Here is an 18995-nt window from a genome sequence, read left to right as displayed (position 1 = left end):
AACCCTTCAGGGAAATAATTTCAACACAAAGAATCCCATTGGTTGAACCAACCAAAAAACATTATTTACAGATCTGATTTTATAAGCTATTACGAAAAAGGGACAGAACAAGCTTCATTTCAAAATAAGCCTTTTTGTCTCTTAAAACAACTGGTCTTAAAGAGGGGCTAATGGATTTCTGATGTGCAGACACACTACAGTGCACTGTAAACAGCAACAGATACACAGGTTACCTTCATCTTTTGAATGAAAGTGAAGTGAGATGAAAATCTGCTCATCATCTTAAGCTTAAATGAATGTCATAAAAATAATGTAATTTATATAATATCTACCAAGTGTAGTTGAAGGGTAAATGAAAAGCAAAAAATGTATTTTCAAATGAAACCCCAAAAATTACATTCACAAAAACAAGTTGTAGCAGAAAATACTTTAATTTGCATCTTGTAGATTCAAACATAGCAAAGATTCAGAAGTGTTTAGATCTCAGTAAGCAGTTTCAACATTGGTTTTGATTTTAATAAATATTACATTTTAATAGGGTAGCTATATGGAGAAATTGGAAAGTGATGAATTGCTGATTGCTACTTTATAAACATGAGCATCAAGATTATTTACAACACATTACAGGTCATTTCCCAGAAAAGCACAAAGCAAGGTCAGAGAAAGGCAACCCAACCATCAAAACACAACTCAAGAAAGTGTGGCACAGTGTATTTCATGCACATATAATGACAGACAGCACAGCTCATCAGCTGAAAAGTAGGAAAACACTTATTATTCCAGCTTACAGAAGTCTCTGTATTTCATTGTTTTAAATCTATATTCTGACCTTTCTCCTCAATTGAAGAGCAAGTTGTTCACAACAGTGCTCTATTTTTACCTATGCAGTTTGCACCAAGTCTTTTTTTACCATTTCACACAAGTCTTCTTGACTTAGGAACAATTAAACATTTTTGTCTTTGTCTTCTCGCTACCTCTGGGATTACAATCATTTTGTCATTTGTACAAGGAAATGTACTGTTACTCTGAAATGAATGACAGACAATGTTGACAAGCTGATCTCCAACAGGGAGCTGGAATTTAAAATAGTTTACAGGTTGTGGACAGTGTAACTAACCTTATTCTTTAGTATAAAAACAGCTGTAAATTTCTAAAATTTAATTGAACATATAAAGAACTAAGTCATCCAACCCACACAGCAAAACTTTATAGGCAGCACAGTCACAGAATGTACATTAAATACAGTAAAAAAAGATGGTGACAGGAAAATTGTTTCAACCAGATTTGTTACATGAAAATGTTATGTCCCATTTCTACAATGATAGTGAAATGAAACACCTTCCATATTTGATCACTAAGCAAGATGCACCTTCGAGTGCAACAGAACTTCCCCAAATGCAGAATTTGCTGTTCAGTTGCATTCCTGTGTTTCCATGACACAAACGAGAAGAAAAGCTTCCCATCTCTTTATGTCCTTACCCAAAAGAATTAACCTTGCCTGCACTGTGCCAGTGAGGGCTGCAAGGAGCAGGTATCCAGGATTTGCATACCCAAATCTCTCTCCTGTCTCATGAGCAAGTGCATGATGCTGCTTCAGTGTCTGTAGATTTTAGCCAGGCACAGGTGGAAAAAAACACAAAATAGCAAGTTGCATCCCCAGAAGGAGGTTGGAAGCAATTCACTTTCCCCACAAAGTGAGGGGAAAAAAGGAAGAAACATTTCTGAGACTCAGGTCCTTCCTGGGGTGGCACAGACAATACAATTTTTTTTTCCATTAGAAAATCCTGCCTAAAGCTTTAGGCACTGTAATATATAACAATACAGATAAATCCCAGGTGTACAGCATTCCTCACACAAGTGAGTCTACAGGTTCTAGCCCTTGCAGGTCTATCTAAAAAGCAAGGAATTAATGGCCAACCGAAAACTACACTCTTTCAGTATATACAATTACTCAGAAGATTTGGATACTCATTTACTAAACACAGCTATTCACATCTGAGCTAGTTACTTAGATTCCCACCTCAATTTAATGGAGAAAAATAAACTCTAGGGTGCAAATAGAGAGCTTGGAAGAGGCCAGGTGAATCCACCTAGACACATCCTGCTCTTCTGCATTAACTAGAAAGAGAAAACCTGTGGTGACTTGCTCAGATACAGTTGCCCACAGGTTAGAGAGTCTACTAGGTAAGAACATAACATTCCCAGACTGGCCTCAGCTTTCCCTAACACCACATCCAATTACCTATTGTCTTAAACAGGAACTTCTGACTGGATACCAGTTCATTGCCAATTTATGCAACTATCACCAAAACTTTGTGAGGGTGGTTTAGTTTTTGGTTGTTTTTTTTTCCCTTTTGTCTCCCCCCCCTTTCATTTAGCTTATCGCAGGTTGACTCAAGGGGACTTACTTTCTGGAGGAACAGTACTTTTTATAAAAGCAAGTGTCAGCAGGATAGTCTATTTCATTTCCAGTCAGGTAGAAATTTGAGACTAGTCTGGAAACAAAGGACAGAGTGTATTCCAGCCTTTGGAAAATCTCAGCGGTAAAGGAACACATTATGGAAGCCAATACAGTTACAATCAATTATATAAACAGGTCACTCAGTATCTGGTAGGGTGAAAAATGATTAAGAGCACTTAATTTCGTGAAGACTTGTTTTTAAAAACAAGAGATGTATCTACACTGTACCAGCACTTTCTACATTCGTAACTCCTAACTTCATTTTTAAACATGCTGGTTTAAAAGAAATGCCTACTTCATTTTAAATTTAAACCAATATTTGGTTGCTACTAATTGGCAATCTGTTTCTGAATTCTGTTCTGACACTGGTAAGTTATCACTGACATTTGTGGACAATGATACATGAATAATTTCTTATTTTATGAAACTAATGCTATTAACATACCCGTTTTTTTACTCTGAATATCCTTTTAAAGAAGATACAGGAAGGGTTTGCATAGATAGAGTATGTGGTATTAAACGTCACTATGATTATGAATTTTAAAAAGCATCTTTTTTTTAAAAGTGACTACAAAAACAAGTTCTTTTTACACTGATCTTTTAACATAGCACTCAGATATAACTCACATAGAGCAAATTTATTTCCATGGCTCAAAGACCGAAGTGTGCTATTTTAACATTTTAGACATTAAAAAGACAATTTCCGGAAACTGAACTTGTGATTACAATCCAGAAAATACTATGGAGCAAATTTGATTGACTGAGGCTTTTCAGATAGCAGCACTCCACTAACCATCTCCCCCTGCCCTGACCTCCACCCCCAAGCAAATGCAGGTAGCTAAGGAGCTGCAGAAAAGTCACTTCCAACTGTGCTGCAAAGACAAGGTAGTAATTTTAAAGAAAAGAAATTCTGAAAAACACAACTCAAGGGAAAAAAAAGTTGATCTCAGCATGATGCAAAGGAGCTCAGTATGAAATCAAATTTTCTGTTCAGTAAATTTGCTATTTTTAGGTAAGTTTCATTATTATGGTAAGAAGCCAGAACTCAGTAAGAGCCTTATTTCCTTTTTGTAGTTTGGTGGTTGTTGTTGTGCTGGTTTAGGTCCTCCCCCCCCTTCTTTCTGACAGTCAGAACTTCACCAAGTCCTCAGAATATACTGAAGCTCAATAACCAGGGAGAGACAAGAAGTGACCCCCCTCTCTCAGGACAGGCCAAGTCAGGGTGAAGGTACATATGTTTTCATACAAAGAAGCTGTCTCAGAAAGACAAGGAAAGGAGAAAATTTATGAAGTTTCAGTACAACAGAACTGTGAGCAGAGAACTTAAAAAATAAACAGATCAGCATAATTTACACATTTAAAAACTATATATTTCATTCATAAATATATTTTCTAATTAATAACCTTTTCTAGTTTAAACATAAATATTCAAGTTGGTATTTGATTTTACTTTTTATCAGTTCATGTGAGTCCTGTAAGGATCAGTTCCTTCTGCTCAATGCAGTCATGTAAATGATCTTCACTAATGGGTTGTGCAAAGGCCTTCATTACCTAGTTTTTTGTAATAGAACTTTAAAATTCTGCAACTCTTTTATACTTGTGGAAAGCCTGTAAAACAAAAACCACCTAAATGTTATTAAATCAGATGTGAAAGAGAAGTACAAATCATCACATTCATGGGAACTTTTTCTTTCTTTGGTTTTTTTTTTCCAAACACAATTCTGTTCCAAAGGTTAACACACTTAAGATACACTTTCTCTCAAAAGATCTCCTATCTAACTCCCCATTTACATATATATTTACATAACATACTACAGTAATTAAAGTTTATATGTTCAAATGTCCCAGCTTCATTAAACATATAAAAATCCATAAGCAGAGATAAAGTTTATTACTTTCTTTTTGTTTAATTAGATTGTTTAAACAGGAACAGATTGTTATAATCAAGATCTGAAGAACTAACATGATGAACAAAGCAAGAATTGTTTACAGCCGTTAAAACGTTCATCATCTGAATGCAGTAAATTTAAAAAAAATTAATCATAAACTCTATTTAAGAGACTAAAATTCACCTTCCACAAGATGAAATTTATGAGATTTGAGATAGAGAGATGAATTAGATCCAAATACAGAATGATGACCAAGGCTAATAATAAGCACTCCACATGCTCAGTTTGAGGGCATTAAGTTTATCGATATCACTAATGGTAATTCAGCCTTTAAAAAGCTATAGCTACATGTACACCACCATCTTTCCACAAAGCCTGAGCACTGACACTGAAGTTTTATGTTTCTCTACTACACAAATAATAACACCTTACCTTCCAAAGGCATTTACAAGAGCAACTATTTCTTGTCGCGTCAGTTGAAAACCTTTTGATGGGCTATTCTCAGGAAGGCTCTGTATTTCTTTCTCAGAAAACAAGATCTTCAGAGCAGTTCCTAAGCCTTGAGTCTACAAAAAAAAAGTTAGATCACTCCTTCAAACACTTGGAAAACCATAAAAACTTTCAAAAATTACTAATCCAGGCAAACTGTAGTACCAATTCTTATTTCCCAATATCTCAAACCAAATAACTGCACACAAATCAGAGCACTAATACAAGTGCATGCCACCAGTTGTGTACCAGGTTCAGTCAGTTATTTAAGAACATTTGTTTCCTCATGTAACTTGCTCTTCATATTTCTATTTTTAATATCTTCTTTACCCATCTCTTTTCTTCTTGGCCACATATATGAGAATATGCCCATTGCAACACTTCATCTCCCTCCTGCCCTTTACTTTACAGGCATCCCACCGCTGATGGAGCACATCTCCCCTTTTCCTCTCCCCTCTCTCTTATAGTCAAACTAAGTTTTCTTATAAGGTATCACAACATGAGTGCTTTTTCCACCTCCAAACCCAGTGGCAGACATTGCATTTTCACTTTCAACCCCTATTTTCTATGCAGAAATAGAACAGAAGCAGCTTTTCTTATTTTTGCATTTAATCTGGTTACAACGACAACCATTGGATTTTGACAAAATGTGGTTGGAGCTAGCTGCAAGGGAACTTTCTAGGTCAGGAAGTCTGGCCCTGTTTCATTTTGAGTGAGAAGGAAAAAACAATAGATCAGAAGCATAGGACAGGATAAGTAGAACTCGAAATTCAGCAGAGACCACTGAAATTTTGATGTTAGAAACTTCTTTGAAAACTGCACTGATAGGTTCAATGCAATACAGCAGTACAGTAGAGCAGGCACTACAAAATAACCATTCTCAGTCTGGACTTAATATTAGTCTTGAGGCTTAAAATATTGTTCTCAGTAAAATAAAAACAATAAGTGTCCAGAAAATGAAATTTCTTCAACATTCAGCTTTACTGTGCACGTTTGTGTTCATTTGCTGCCTTCTGCGTAAACTGTGAAAATCTGAATTACTTTTTCTTATGCCTTAATTTGTGGTGTTAAATATCACACTGGATTTTCTAACAAGTAAGTGCTGTATTTACAGGAAGGTTTCCCATAAGTGATTCTACAAGGCTCATCTGATCAATGAATACAGATAAGATATTGACTATCAGTAGTAATTTATCATGAAACGTCTGTTTTAAATGCATCTCATTCAGGAGAAGAACTCTACCTTCTAGTAAACTAAACAGCCTTTGACTAAATAAAATATTTTGAACTTTTTTTTTTTAATTGTTTAACAGTGAATTAGACATATGTTTATTTTTAATACATAGGTAAGGATATCAAAGACCAACTCTGTGTAGAAAGTCCGAATGCTAAGGTAAGAGGCATCCTGTCAAAATGAAATGGATGCTTATCTTGGAACCTGCCCTTGCCATGCACACACACACACAAAATAAACTGTACCTGCAGCTTGCCCCACAGCCTGCATTTGTCACATCCAACACAGTCCATTATGCGGGATATGTTCTTGAAATGCAATCTGAATTCTTCCTATCAGTTAAAAGCAAAATAAAAAATGTTAAGTTAATGTACAGAACTAGAATGTTAACAAATTTAGTACCATTAGAATATCCACTATCTCTTACCAAAACTGAATAAAACCATTGCTTTTTTAGTCAGGCCATAACAAAGGTACACATAAACCCAGAATCTTGTTTCCAAGCCACTCCTAACAGGTAATTCCTCAAAAAAACCTCCAAAAATATTGAACATGCAGGGTAATACTTGGATTCTGTACACTGACTTTCTACCAACTTTCTCAAAATTTTCCAAGTTAGAACTACTGTATCTGTGTCCCTACCCATTTTTATTTCCCTTTTTATTCAAATCCCTTTTGAACCATCCTACCTTTTTGATGAACAGGCAAACATGCTACAATTCACAAAAGATATTTCCTGGTCAAAGCTATGGGTAGATTGTTGCTTTGCAGCTTTAGAGTGGGAGCAAGCACAGCACAGAACTACTTAGGCTGATCTCAATTAATTAAGGCCCAAAAAACACTAGCTGGGCTGACAAAACACTGGCACTTTTCTAATAGCATTGTTTGTAATGATGATGAGATTCCATACTGCTACTGAAATATTAAAAGTGTTACCAAATATTAACACAGCCATTTATTACTGAGCCACACAAACTGTGGAATTGTAATGTATACCAATCTGAACACTAGCATGTTAACACTGGAAGTTGCTGTGCAGTTACAGCGCTCACATTAGGTTTCCATGTCTAGGAGCTATGCTTTTCAAACGTTAAGTATAATATTATATTACATGATAGTATACTGTGTATTATAAGCCATCAGTTTTTAAAACAAATGTGACTGCGCTGGGGTTTTTTTTTTGGAGATACCTATGTGAAACAGATATTCTATTTAAAAATAAACACTGCTGCAGATACTGGTAATACTAATTCAACTCATTTGCCCCACCACAGTCCTGATGGCAGACTCAAGGCACAAAGCCAGAGATTTCAGTCTGCTTGGATCAGGACAGCAACTGATTACATACAGTGGATTAAAAGGCCTCAGATACAACTCTAAGTTTTTATCCCTGCCTTTTCTACTGTCAGCAGTATGATTCTGGTAGGTAGAAGGGTTTTCTAAAAAAAGACAACTTAATTCCAAAATGGGTATTTTGGGTGTAATTCAGAAAACTAGCTTTACCTTTAATGACTTGGCTCCTTTTTTATCTCCAGCAAACATGGACTTTTCATCAAAGTGCATATGGAAGGACCTAATAAAGACAAAATGCGATCAAAACAAATGCATAACTACAACGTTCAATCGAGCTTGGTGAGCAGCTGATGCCATAAGTGTAAAACACATTTCAGAGTTCCTAGTCTTTGCAGATTAGCCTAAAAAAATTACTTGATGGTATCAGTTTTACTATTTAATCACTGTAACTTGAAATCTGCTACTCACAGCTTTATTCTAATATACACTGAAACTGGCTAAAGTTTTTCCTTCCAATTGATTGTTATCTGACCATATGTCAAATATGTAGCAAGACTATGATTAGGGACAGCAATAAAGCCGCACAACATGTTAACAATCACAAAAACTAGCAAAAAGGAGAGCAAAGGAACTGAACTTAAGAATTTTCCAGAGCGAACAGAAGAAAGAAGGGATGGATAAACCACCACACGTTAAGTCTATGATAAGAGCTGGATTACTCAGTGGATCATTAAAAGACTGCATGTAGTACTTTCCTTTTCAGAGTAAATCATGTGCATCTTATATTGAAAAAATCAGAAAGAGTAACATACAGGGAGTAGCCCAGGGTGTTGTGTGGTTTGGGGTTTTTTTTATTTTTTTTTCCAGTTTTTAAAGATTGATATATTCAAATCTCGAAAATATTAATTTCTCCTGTCAAACGTACAAATTCATGCTGATCTCTCCCATTACTTAATTTTATGTCTTCACTCCACTCTGATTCTTGTCTTATCCTATCAAGAGGTTGCCTATGCTCACTTCCAAATATAACTGAGAATTTCAAACTACTGAAAAAAAAAAAAATAATTCTATGCCTTACTTTGTATCCCGGAAGATATCGAGTAAGAGAGCTTTAGATTCAGCATCCTCATGGCCATTTCCGGTGTAAAGGTCAACAACTGAGCGCTCAAAGTACGGGGCAACCTTTGACAAAGCACGCAGCTCTATCAAATATAAGAAATACAAGTTTTTGAGCCTCCTTGGTCCTTCTCCTTTCGTTTCGACAGGGTCAAAGCGGCGAGTGAACTCTTTCACATTTGGTCCCCAGCGAGGCTTCCCCCAGGTTTCTACACAGAGGGGAAAAAAAAAAAAAAGGGGCAGGGGGATTAAAACATATGTATTTAGAAAAAGAAAGCAACTAAGTATACACCAAAAACTTTCAGAAAAAAACAAAATACATATTACAGATACTGTAATATAGTAAATTCAGTAATTTTACCTAGACTTACCTTCAAGAAGGTAATTTGCACACAGATGCAAGTTGATGCTAGCATGAAGTCCAGAAATGAGTTTATAAAACACTCTTTTTTCAAGACAAAGACCTGTCCAGGAAAAAAGACAAACATATCCCAAACTAAATACTGGAAATAATTTATTAAAACGAATATACCTTGCCATTTTAGTGATGCAAGTCTGCATTGTTAACTTCCAAGAGTCACAATTACAGCATTGTTAATAAGCCCTTATATCCCATCATAGGGAAACTTTACCTCCTATTTTTTATATAAAGCAATACTGAGAATGAAGTTTGACATTTCTTGCTTGGTATTTCAGTGTTCTTAAACACAGTCAAATAAGTATCAGGTCAATTGTGGTACAGATAAATTGCCATGCAAAAATAAGATGCTTATATTGTTTAAGCAGTAAATTTGAAATAATGAATTTTGACAGTATGGATGCCAGAAATATACTGTGACCCATCTTAATTACAACTAGAGCTACCACTGAGTTAGAGGAGTGGCCTTACATAAAAACATCAGAAGCCCCAGAAAACCTCACAGCATTGGAAAACAGCAAAAGTACTTCTTCACAGCTCTACTGTAAATTCACTGAAGACTTAAATGCACAGAACAAAACCTTGGAAAATATGACTTTGATGAATATAGACTTCAAGAATGTACATAGAAATACAGTGGCATTGAGTGGTCAAAATATAATTTATATGTAGATACTACTTATAATTCCACTTAGAACTGAAGATAGAGACTACACTTGAAATTTAAGAGTTTGTTCCTTTCTCAAAGATACATTTGGGTGACTTCCCTGTCACTCCAATCTCCACAAAGGGAAGCCTATCTGCAAGGCTGAAATGTGTCCTCATTTACAGACATCACATTTTTAAAGGTATGTAAATTTATATGCTTTCCTACAATACCATCAGCTAAGAGATTTCCAACTAGACAAGTAAAGGCTTATGAAATGTAGAATGAACTAATTTTAAAATTAAGTACATTTAACCCACTTAATTTTCTGCACACCTCCAAATGAGATTTTGATTGCTACTACTGCCGTAATAAAGAGAAAATTGATTTGCCTTCTGAACACACGTTATACTTATGTTAGATACACACAGCATACTTATGTTAGATTCTATAGTGGGAAAAGAACCATCAAAATCTTTAATGTTCTTTAAAGCTGTTTCCAAATAATAATGCTTACCCATATTACTACTAATAATGTCCCTGCTTAAATGTCTAAAATAACCAGAAAATTCAAAGTAACTGGAAGTGAACTCCCCCGTTATAAAAGACAAAACACTTAAAGGTTCAAGGAGTATACCATCTAAGTGAATCAGAAGATTTCCAAAGACCCTCAAGTAAAGAAATATTCTTTGAGTGACAGAAGATACTGAAGTTATAATTTACTAAGAAGCCTACACTATGAAAAACGCTACAGCATTTCTTCTAGTGAATTTAACATTATATTAACTCATCCAAGAGCCTTTACCTTCTAGCCATGTGTAGAAAGATTCTCCTGTAAATACAAAGCACACAGTTAAATGAAGAGTATTCATTTCCAATATTACAGTATCTTTAGATTACTACGGATACTAACGTTAGCTGCCACCTGGACATAAAGCTAAATAATTTAGCTGTTAAATGAGAATAGGCACTGAAATGGCTGAACTTTGAGAGTAGTTTAAATCTATTGGGGTCAGAATAGGAGAAATACAAGAATGAGCATGACTAAGCTACTGATGAGGGCATTCAGCAGTGTATGGAAGCACAAGTCTGATGATATGCACTAGTGGTGAAAGATGTGACAGTAGAGTGGAATTATGTGTGACAGCCTTTACCTTAACAGTATCAGTCAGAAGGCTTTACTTAGACTTAGATCTTTTTGCCCAAGAGGTTTCAGTTGACTAAAAAATCTTAGTCTGTCACTGTAGACAGACCAAACACTTTCCTCCCACTCTCTTCTCATCTTCCCAAAATCATGGACATTCAAGAAAGTACACAAAAAACTGTCCCTTTTCTTTTAAGGGATCTGACATCAGAATCAATGGGGTTCTGGAGAAGCTAATAACATTATTACAAACACATATTCTGTTACAAGGATAAGAATCAACAAGGGAACTGTATTTTGCTCTTATCCACTCCTTCCCACTACTCCAAATGCAAGAATGATCCAAATAAAAATATTTTCTGATCAATAATCTGCATAAAAACATAACTTTCCTGCTCTCTAAATCAATAACCATAAAGTGAACAAATCACAAGTCCAAAACTCCCTAATGCTTACTTCATTTCTGCAGGTCAAGCAAAATAAGATGACTTACCATCATCTCCTCCTTAAGGGGGAAAAAAAAAAAATCCATAAGTATTAAAAGGATAATTTCCACAGCAAAGCAGAAATGAACTACAGACTTTACTGAAAACACTGAAAAAGCACAAGAAATCTTATTTAATCTACAAAAAATAGGCTACTTTCCATATTTCCATTTTCCTCCTCAAGACCACGCGAGACTTAACACATTATAATAATGAAAGTCATTAAGAAATTGAAATCTTAGTAGCAGCTGATTTACATATTCTTGAAAGCTATGTTTTAGGTTCAGAAAGATGGTTAGGAAGTAATTTTCTTCAGTCCGCATTGTTCAACAATCTGACCAGTGTTTCTTTCTGAAATTCTGATCTCTGCATTAAACTGTTCTTACAATTCTTTTTTATTTGTGTATACCAGCAATATATCAGCTTTTAGTAGTTATAAATACTGAGAAATCTTGATTTTAGAATGGATGGTGCATTTTTTTTAACTCAGTCTATTGGCTAATAGTTAACTTTTAAGGGAAATGAGACCCACTGACAGGGGAAAGCTGATTCATTTAGAACACCACGTTATAGCTTTCAATTTAAATTTAAAAACCTAAACCCCAAGTCATTAGCATAATTTTCTTAAACATTCTTGCAGATAATTATGCCTAAGGGTTCACTCCTCCTTCAAATAATGCAATTATTTGTACACTTGTAACACATTACATACTATGGATCAAAAATTTACAGCTCCATTACACTAAAGTAAGTATGAGCTACAGTGATTAAATTAAATGCTTCAGGAAAAAAGAAACAAGGTAAGAATACAAGAGTGCATCCAAATTGGAAAATCAGTGTGACACTAAACAGCTTTGAGACTTACACTACAGTTTCCACATCAGCTCCCCTGACATTAATAAGCCCATTCATATGCAGAAGATTAGGCATGAATGTAATCAAATACCACAAGCCTTAGTCTAAATATTGAAAATGTACAGCTACTTCTACAGAGGAAATTAAAAAAGCAGAAAGCACACCTACAGACTGAAGATTGCTATTGTCATCACTGCAATAGTCACTACGTTAAAAGAAATGCATTGGAAAATAAAACAGGCAAGACCCACCCCTACTAGGTGCCAGTGGATTTAAAGGACGATAGACAGATCGAGGCCTAGAAAATAAGTCAGAAAACACAAAGATCAGTTTTAAGCTAAACTGAGGTGCAATTATAAGAAACAGACTTCCTCTTCCCCCAATTACTTAAAGCAGTTTTCTTCATAGATGCTGTTCCATACTCTCCAAGCAGAAGGCCCCTTGTATCCAGTGTAACGTTCTGGGTTCAGCAGCAAGTCCACATACTGGGCATCTGGAGATCTCTCATCTAAATAGGAAAACTTCTGTTACGTATGCTAACTGATCAATTAAAAAAGATTTAATTTAAACAGTCACACAGAACTAGATATAAATAAGAGGTCTCGTATAATACTATTCAATCTTCCCGTTGGATTATAAATGCCTTGTACATAAGAATACAGCAATATACAGGCTAAATACAAAGCTCAAAAGTATATAATTTATTCCAAAGTCTCCTGTGTGTCCCTATTTTGTACAGTATCTGATCATCATCTATGTGGCTTCTCCAAGTCCACCATAAACACTTGACATGCAATGTGTTCTCTCACCCTATGCTAAGATATAAACAGTGTTTTGTTTTAAATGGGCTTCAAATTCAGGGTTTATTTGTCTGGCAGTATTCAGTTGAGAGGGTCGCTTTTTTGAATGGGTACACTGCATATAGGGGATTCTTAATAAAGACAGGGTCAAAGTAGTACATCTTGTAGTTGGTACATACTGTATATTTATTAGCTAAATCCATTATTTCTTCAAATACCCTTGTATACTGGCAGAAAAGTCTGAATCACATTGCTTAACTAACCAGTTTTCAGCATATTTCATAACAGTTTGTTAGTTACAGCAAGAAGCACATTATTTAAGCAGCATTTCAACAAATTATACCCTCATCTCTGAAGTTCACTACAAATTCAGGCAATTTATCCAAAGAAAACTGTCAAACTGCTTAAAAACTCTGTAGAAAGAAGAACTTAAGTTTTGAGCTACAACCAATAAAAAGCAGGAAGAATTCTACCCTCTTTGAAATTCTAGGTCAAAAGCAATTCATGCTTAAACAGACCCCACATACAATACAAGCCAATAGTCTTATTTACAGGAATAGGCCAAGAACTGCCATGTAGTATTTCTTCAGACATTAAAAAAAAGCCACAGAAACAGAGAGCAAAACTGCTCTAAACAAAAGGGGATGATTCTGCATGAGCACTTAAGCATCACTTCGGCAGCAGTAGCAAAAACAAAGAGACCCACGGCAACACAATGAGTGCCAGGTGAAAGAAAGTCAAATTACAGCTTTATTTATTTATTTGGCAGTGTGGCTAATCCAAGCAGTTACTACACTTCCTGGTCACTTCAGGTCTCCGCTTTTTCTTCTTATTATCCACATACAACTGAGTATACGTGCACTGAGGAGTCATGCAACAGAAAGATGGAAAGCTGACCTGGGTTACTAGGTATTTTTCAGCTAGATCGAGTCCCTTATCTAGTTTATCATTAAGCCTCCCAAAAAAGACAGTGAAAAAGTAACACTGATTATGTGGTTCTGTGCTACAGCTGAGTTAATTAAGAGCTCTTTCACCACCTGGAAGAGAGGAGAGGAAAAGAGCAAAGGTTTCTACTTCCTCCCCATCACTCCCAGTGCTTATTCTCTCTCACTCTCCCTGCTTCAGCTCACAAACGCACACAATAAGCCAGCTGATCACAACAATGTGGGAGATGGCAGGGAGATGTCAACTTACTGTCCCGCTGTTTAATTAAGCTGAACCAGTTTACCATGCAGAAAGATGCACTCCAGAGCCAGTGCAAAAAAAAAAAAAAGGCACCAGAAGAACATAGCTGGTTCTTCTTCAGCAGGGCATGAGAGATGGAGTTAAAATCAGGAACTACTTAAGTTAGCATTACTTCTAAAAAAATGCTCCTGAACTACACCTTTCCCAGCTGAGTACTCTTAAAAAATGTACTTAGACAACTTGCAGATAGTAGAGAAAATAGCAGCTTATTGCATATAACAGGTCAGATCTGCAGTAATGCTCACCAGCTCCTACAGAAACAGCCTAAATAGAAAAGGTTTACAGATCAGACACAGCAGAAGCGCTGAAAGAGAACTGCAATTGGTAAGTCCACTGCAGCTGCTACTTTCTCAGGTGATACCAAACATAAGCCAAAAGGTAAGTGAAAACATCTAGCATTATGCCCTAAATATTCCTAGCATAGAAAGCTTTCTAAGGTGTTTATTAAAAAGGACTTAAGCAGTCATTTCTGAACTTGGCAATTCTCATGCTTATCTGAAAAACATTCCTTTGAGCTTTGAACATTACAAGCAAATAAAAAGACTCACATACGCGGAGCAGAGGGAAGACAATCTAGTATCCTAATGTTTTAACAATAAGAAAGTCCTTACAAATAAGCGTGCAGAGATCATTTGGAAACAGGAAGGCTGGAAGAAGAAAAAACTCAGTCCAAGCATAGACAGTAGAATAGCAACAAAAAATAATGCAGTAGTAAGAAACTGAATCAGCTGCAAGTAATTTGTCCTATATTTGTGCTAAACGCAATTTCTTGAAAGAAGCTTTTAAAAAAATATATATGCTGCCCCCCCAATTTACTTCCTTTTTCACTTCCATAAAAATTTCCTGTTCACTATACTAACAAGAGATAACAGTGAATGTGCACTGTGTAAGCTACAAAATTCTTCTTGTAAAATTACAAAAATGATATGAATTGTCACACTTCCACTTAGGACAAAATTAAAACCTTTTAGAAATGATTATTTGCGGAGAAACTATGATCTTTTTTGGGTTTTTTTAAGATACAGTAAATAAAACAAACACTGAAAAAGCTTAAACATTTTACCATCAAGTTCACAAAAATGATCCTGTGAATCATCGTATCTTGCCCAGTCAATGAAAGCCTCCTTACTTTGGTTACTGAGGGGAGAAAAATACATCTCATTTTAAACTTTTAAATTAACAACATCAATAAGAGCTACTGAAAGAAATACATTCCACATATAGCAGTTAACTCAGAACTGAATTCTGAGTTACTGTATCTGAAACTCGAGAATATATGGAGTTTCAGCTTAATTGCCTAGAGATTCAAGCAGGCATCAACTGCAATACTTTCAGAAGTCACCTTATTGTTGACACATAGATTTCACCATCATTATTTGAATGAACTGTGCAGTGGGTCCTCTTCCTTCAGTTAGAGCTTGGTAAAAGACATTCATAGCATTCATTTTTAACACTTTTCAAAGTACTAATTTAGCAGAAATCCTGTTTTCATAACCTATACTTTCAATGAAACCTACAATAGTTAGCCTTGCTTTTTACTGGGAGACTGGGTGTCTAAATCCCCCTTCCAAGCTAAATTACTCTATGAACATGATTTGTCGTAAGCCATTTAAATAATAATGGTATTCCACTCACTCTAGCATTTTCAGAAGTGCTAGAGAGACAACTGTACCAGAGAGACAAGTGTTGAAGTTCCCATACTATGAAACACAAATAGTGCCAAAAGCTTACTTCTATGCCTATGTGTAGCACAGAACTACTGATGCTACACTACTGACAGCAAAATGTAAGCAAAGTTAAGGTTCGGAACTCTGCTCCAGGCTGATGTGAAGCACCTTGAAATAATGAAAACTACCTATTCCATTTGATTGAATCAGTAATAGCTCAATTTTACAAACAGAGGCAATTCTACAACAAGATAAATTTCTAACCACCTGCCAAATCACAGTAGGAGACTTTATACTCAGCATTAAGTGAGGAAATTCTCTGGTAATTACTAGCAGGCAAGATTTGATTATTACAAGAAACACAACTGATAAAGGAAAATAATTCAAAACCATGAGGATGATACACTCCTAGGCAGAGAACACGGAGGTTTGTGCTTTGCCTACAAAGCACAAAGTCTTCCTGCACTTGCAGGATCCATTACCTGCCCTCTCCCAACTTTAATCGTCTATCCTACTCTCACAAAGGCATTCTCTTTAGGTCTCCATTTGTATATTCAATCCCATGTTCTTTTGTCCTACAGAAGTGGACCAGAGCTAATAGTTTCTTATTTCCCCTAAAAAACCTTGGATAAAGGCTCTTCCCAGTTTGGTTTAAAATACCACACACCAGGCAGGAGCAGTTGGTTTTTCATAGAACAAGAAAGTTTCAACATCTCTATCAGGTAGAACTGCTGCAATTTCTGGCCAAAGACACCACATGTCTCCATCAACAGTGAAGAATTCATTTTTCTATTTTTATTTTTCAAAGGTAAGTAACCTAATAGAATGCTAGGTTTCCTACATGCTGTTCCTCACACTTTTGTACTCAGGGGCAACACCATCCTGCAGAATTCCTCCCACCCCACCTTGACAGTGCCACGCAATAAGCAAGATCAGGGAATTGATCCAACCTCCAAATAACTTTGCCAACAACAAAAGTAACTCACAAGCTCCCTGATCTGGTTCACTGAATGACCACAAACAGGCACATCAGTGTAACAGTGGGACACAGCAGGACAAAATCTCTTAATCCATTACAGTAGTCAAGAACAAAGAGTAGAAAAAAGGTGGGGTTATTTGCAAGTTTCCTCTGACTCTTGATGCTCTTTTAATGATATCAAAATGTACTTTAACCAAAAAAAAGAAGTCTACTTAACACCTTTACCTTTAGATGCTCATGTATCGTTTCATATTTCCTTTCTAATGGGTTACAGAAAGAATGAAGAACAAAAACCAGCACATTGCCCAAACCAGATAGACAAAATAAAATGTTCCTTACTATTTTTGTACTGTTGATGTAAATCACAGCATACCTTAAGGTACTGTTAACTGCTCCCAGTTTGTTAGCTTGCTCACAGTCTTCCAATTCTTTGGAATTGTTTGCCACTTTTGAATACTGTAAAAAAGGTCATATTTAATATGTAAATTAATTACTTAAAATACTCTAAGGACAGGTGTTGTGAAAATTATTTCTAAGTTTAGCAGTGAATTGCCTGGTATCAGAGAAAATCCTCAGATTCTAGAAGCAGCAAGTAATTCTGAAACACTTCTTACTTCTATTTTTTTCTTCACTTAATTTCATCAGGCTGATTTCACTCATTATTTAACTACTACAGAAAGTTCAGCTAAAGATGTCAAAATTTTGTTTTGCCTTTTTTTTATGAAAAAAGTTATGAAACACCCTAAATGGAATGTTTCAGATAGTTATTCAGTCTCATAAAAGGACCTTGAAAGACAAGCAATGTCACACCTTGTATATTGCAAGTATAACCATACCTCATTTTATTTATCATTTCAGTAGGTATATTTACCAGTTTTGGCTATTTTACTCTCATGTTTCATTTAATCCAACTCACTGGCTTGCTTTCGATGTGCATAGGATTGGAAGAGAGGCTTTTCCCACTGAACTCAAATGTTGTGTATTTTAAAGAGACAATTTAAGTATTAAGCTGAACTTTGATTCTAAAGTATTTTTTAAAAAGTAATCCACTAAAATAGACTTACTTCTGGAACACTTCTAAGGAGAAAACTTAAAGAATTAAATATTAAATTCCATTACTCTAGGTTATGTTAGCAGGGAATTTCAGTCTGTCAGTTTAAAGCTCAAAAAGTTCTGAAGCTTAAAAGGTAGCAACAGTGCTCTCTTAAAAGATAAACAAACTCAATTTCCCCTTTTTTGGTGTTTTTGGATAATAAATGATGATTTTTAAAAGAAAGAATAATCCATTTCTGAGGACAGACTTGTGGTCAAGATGCCAGCGCAAAGTACCACCCCAATACTTCTCAAAAAAAGAAAGGATTTAATTAAAACTGTTCATATGAGTAAGCAAGATGACTTGCTTTAAAAAATGCATTTGCCAGAACTAATACAAGAGATAACAGCAGAATCTACTGAAGACCAAAGAAGTGAAGGAGATTAAAAAACACCAAATAATTCAAACCTTGTCAGGGCCCTTGACCGTAACAAATATTTACTCTAGAAGGAACTTCTCACTCAATTTTCCTGGTTTTCACAGATATGGGACCTCATTCTTTAGCATCATATGGAAAAATCTGAAATCGTTAAATGGAAAAATCTGAACAAGGAATGGATCTGACCTAGACTGAAACAGATACTGCTGATGAAATAACGTACTGAGATGCTGAAGTAAACATTCTGCATGTCTAGAGCTGCAAACCAATCCCTACCCTGAAGTGAAAAAAGCTAACTGCCAAGATTATACTCCTAAATTTAAGGTTTCAAATACAATGAACATTCAAGTCTCAAAACATGTTTCCAGCCTTCCCTATTCTCCTGTGTTTAACAGCAATAGCTATCAGTGCTCTGTGACCCCTGACAAGATCAGGACAAAGAATCTGTTCCTGCCAAGCAGGATCTCCTAAGAGCAGTTTCTGGAAAAAAAACAGAAAAGAGAAGGGTAGGAAGCAAATTACTAAGTTAAATGCTGTAACCTCAAGTTACTGCATCCTGCCCCTTGCTTCAAAGATTTATACAGCACCTGTCATGATAGTTCTTTAACGTGTAGCCCCAAAATATGTGTTTACCCCTCAAATGAAACAGGACTATAGAAGGGGAAATTACTGTGTGCCCCTCCCGCACTATTTCAAAAAGCTAATGTTGGTGTGCAGAATTAAAAAGAGATCCTTTATTGCTAACTGCACTCCTATGGAGAAGCTGTGCAAGTGTAACCTTGGTCTTTGCTGCTAGATGAGC

The 18995-nt window shown here is 35.7% G+C and overlaps 1 protein-coding gene across 2 annotated transcripts in view; it reads right to left on the bottom strand.

Annotated features, from left to right (window-relative positions):
- Positions 1-412: 412 nt before the first annotated feature.
- The window catches only part of ERO1B (endoplasmic reticulum oxidoreductase 1 beta), a 29070-nt gene continuing 10487 nt past the window's right edge, over positions 413-18995 (bottom strand). Inside the window, exons 5-16 of one of the 2 annotated variants that reach the window (XM_027750453.2) lie at positions 17095-17177; positions 15139-15212; positions 12418-12538; positions 12282-12328; positions 11184-11195; positions 10352-10378; positions 8854-8946; positions 8445-8691; positions 7577-7646; positions 6319-6405; positions 4783-4916; positions 413-4069 (exon numbers count right to left, since the gene is read on the bottom strand). In XM_027750453.2, the coding sequence (XP_027606254.1) occupies positions 4009-4069; positions 4783-4916; positions 6319-6405; positions 7577-7646; positions 8445-8691; positions 8854-8946; positions 10352-10378; positions 11184-11195; positions 12282-12328; positions 12418-12538; positions 15139-15212; positions 17095-17177 (1056 nt within the window). In that variant the 3' untranslated portion in view covers positions 413-4008. The remainder of the gene's footprint in view (positions 4070-4782; positions 4917-6318; positions 6406-7576; positions 7647-8444; positions 8692-8853; positions 8947-10351; positions 10379-11183; positions 11196-12281; positions 12329-12417; positions 12539-15138; positions 15213-17094; positions 17178-18995) is intronic. The other variant, XM_027750454.2, reaches the window with a different exon arrangement.

The sequence above is a fragment of the Pipra filicauda genome, unplaced genomic scaffold (genome assembly GCF_003945595.2).
Source record: "Pipra filicauda isolate LSUMZ 115617 unplaced genomic scaffold, ASM394559v2 scaffold154_size2910363_pilon, whole genome shotgun sequence".
Taxonomy (NCBI): Eukaryota; Metazoa; Chordata; class Aves; order Passeriformes; family Pipridae; genus Pipra; species Pipra filicauda.
This window is presented reverse-complemented; position numbering and strand designations above follow the sequence as displayed.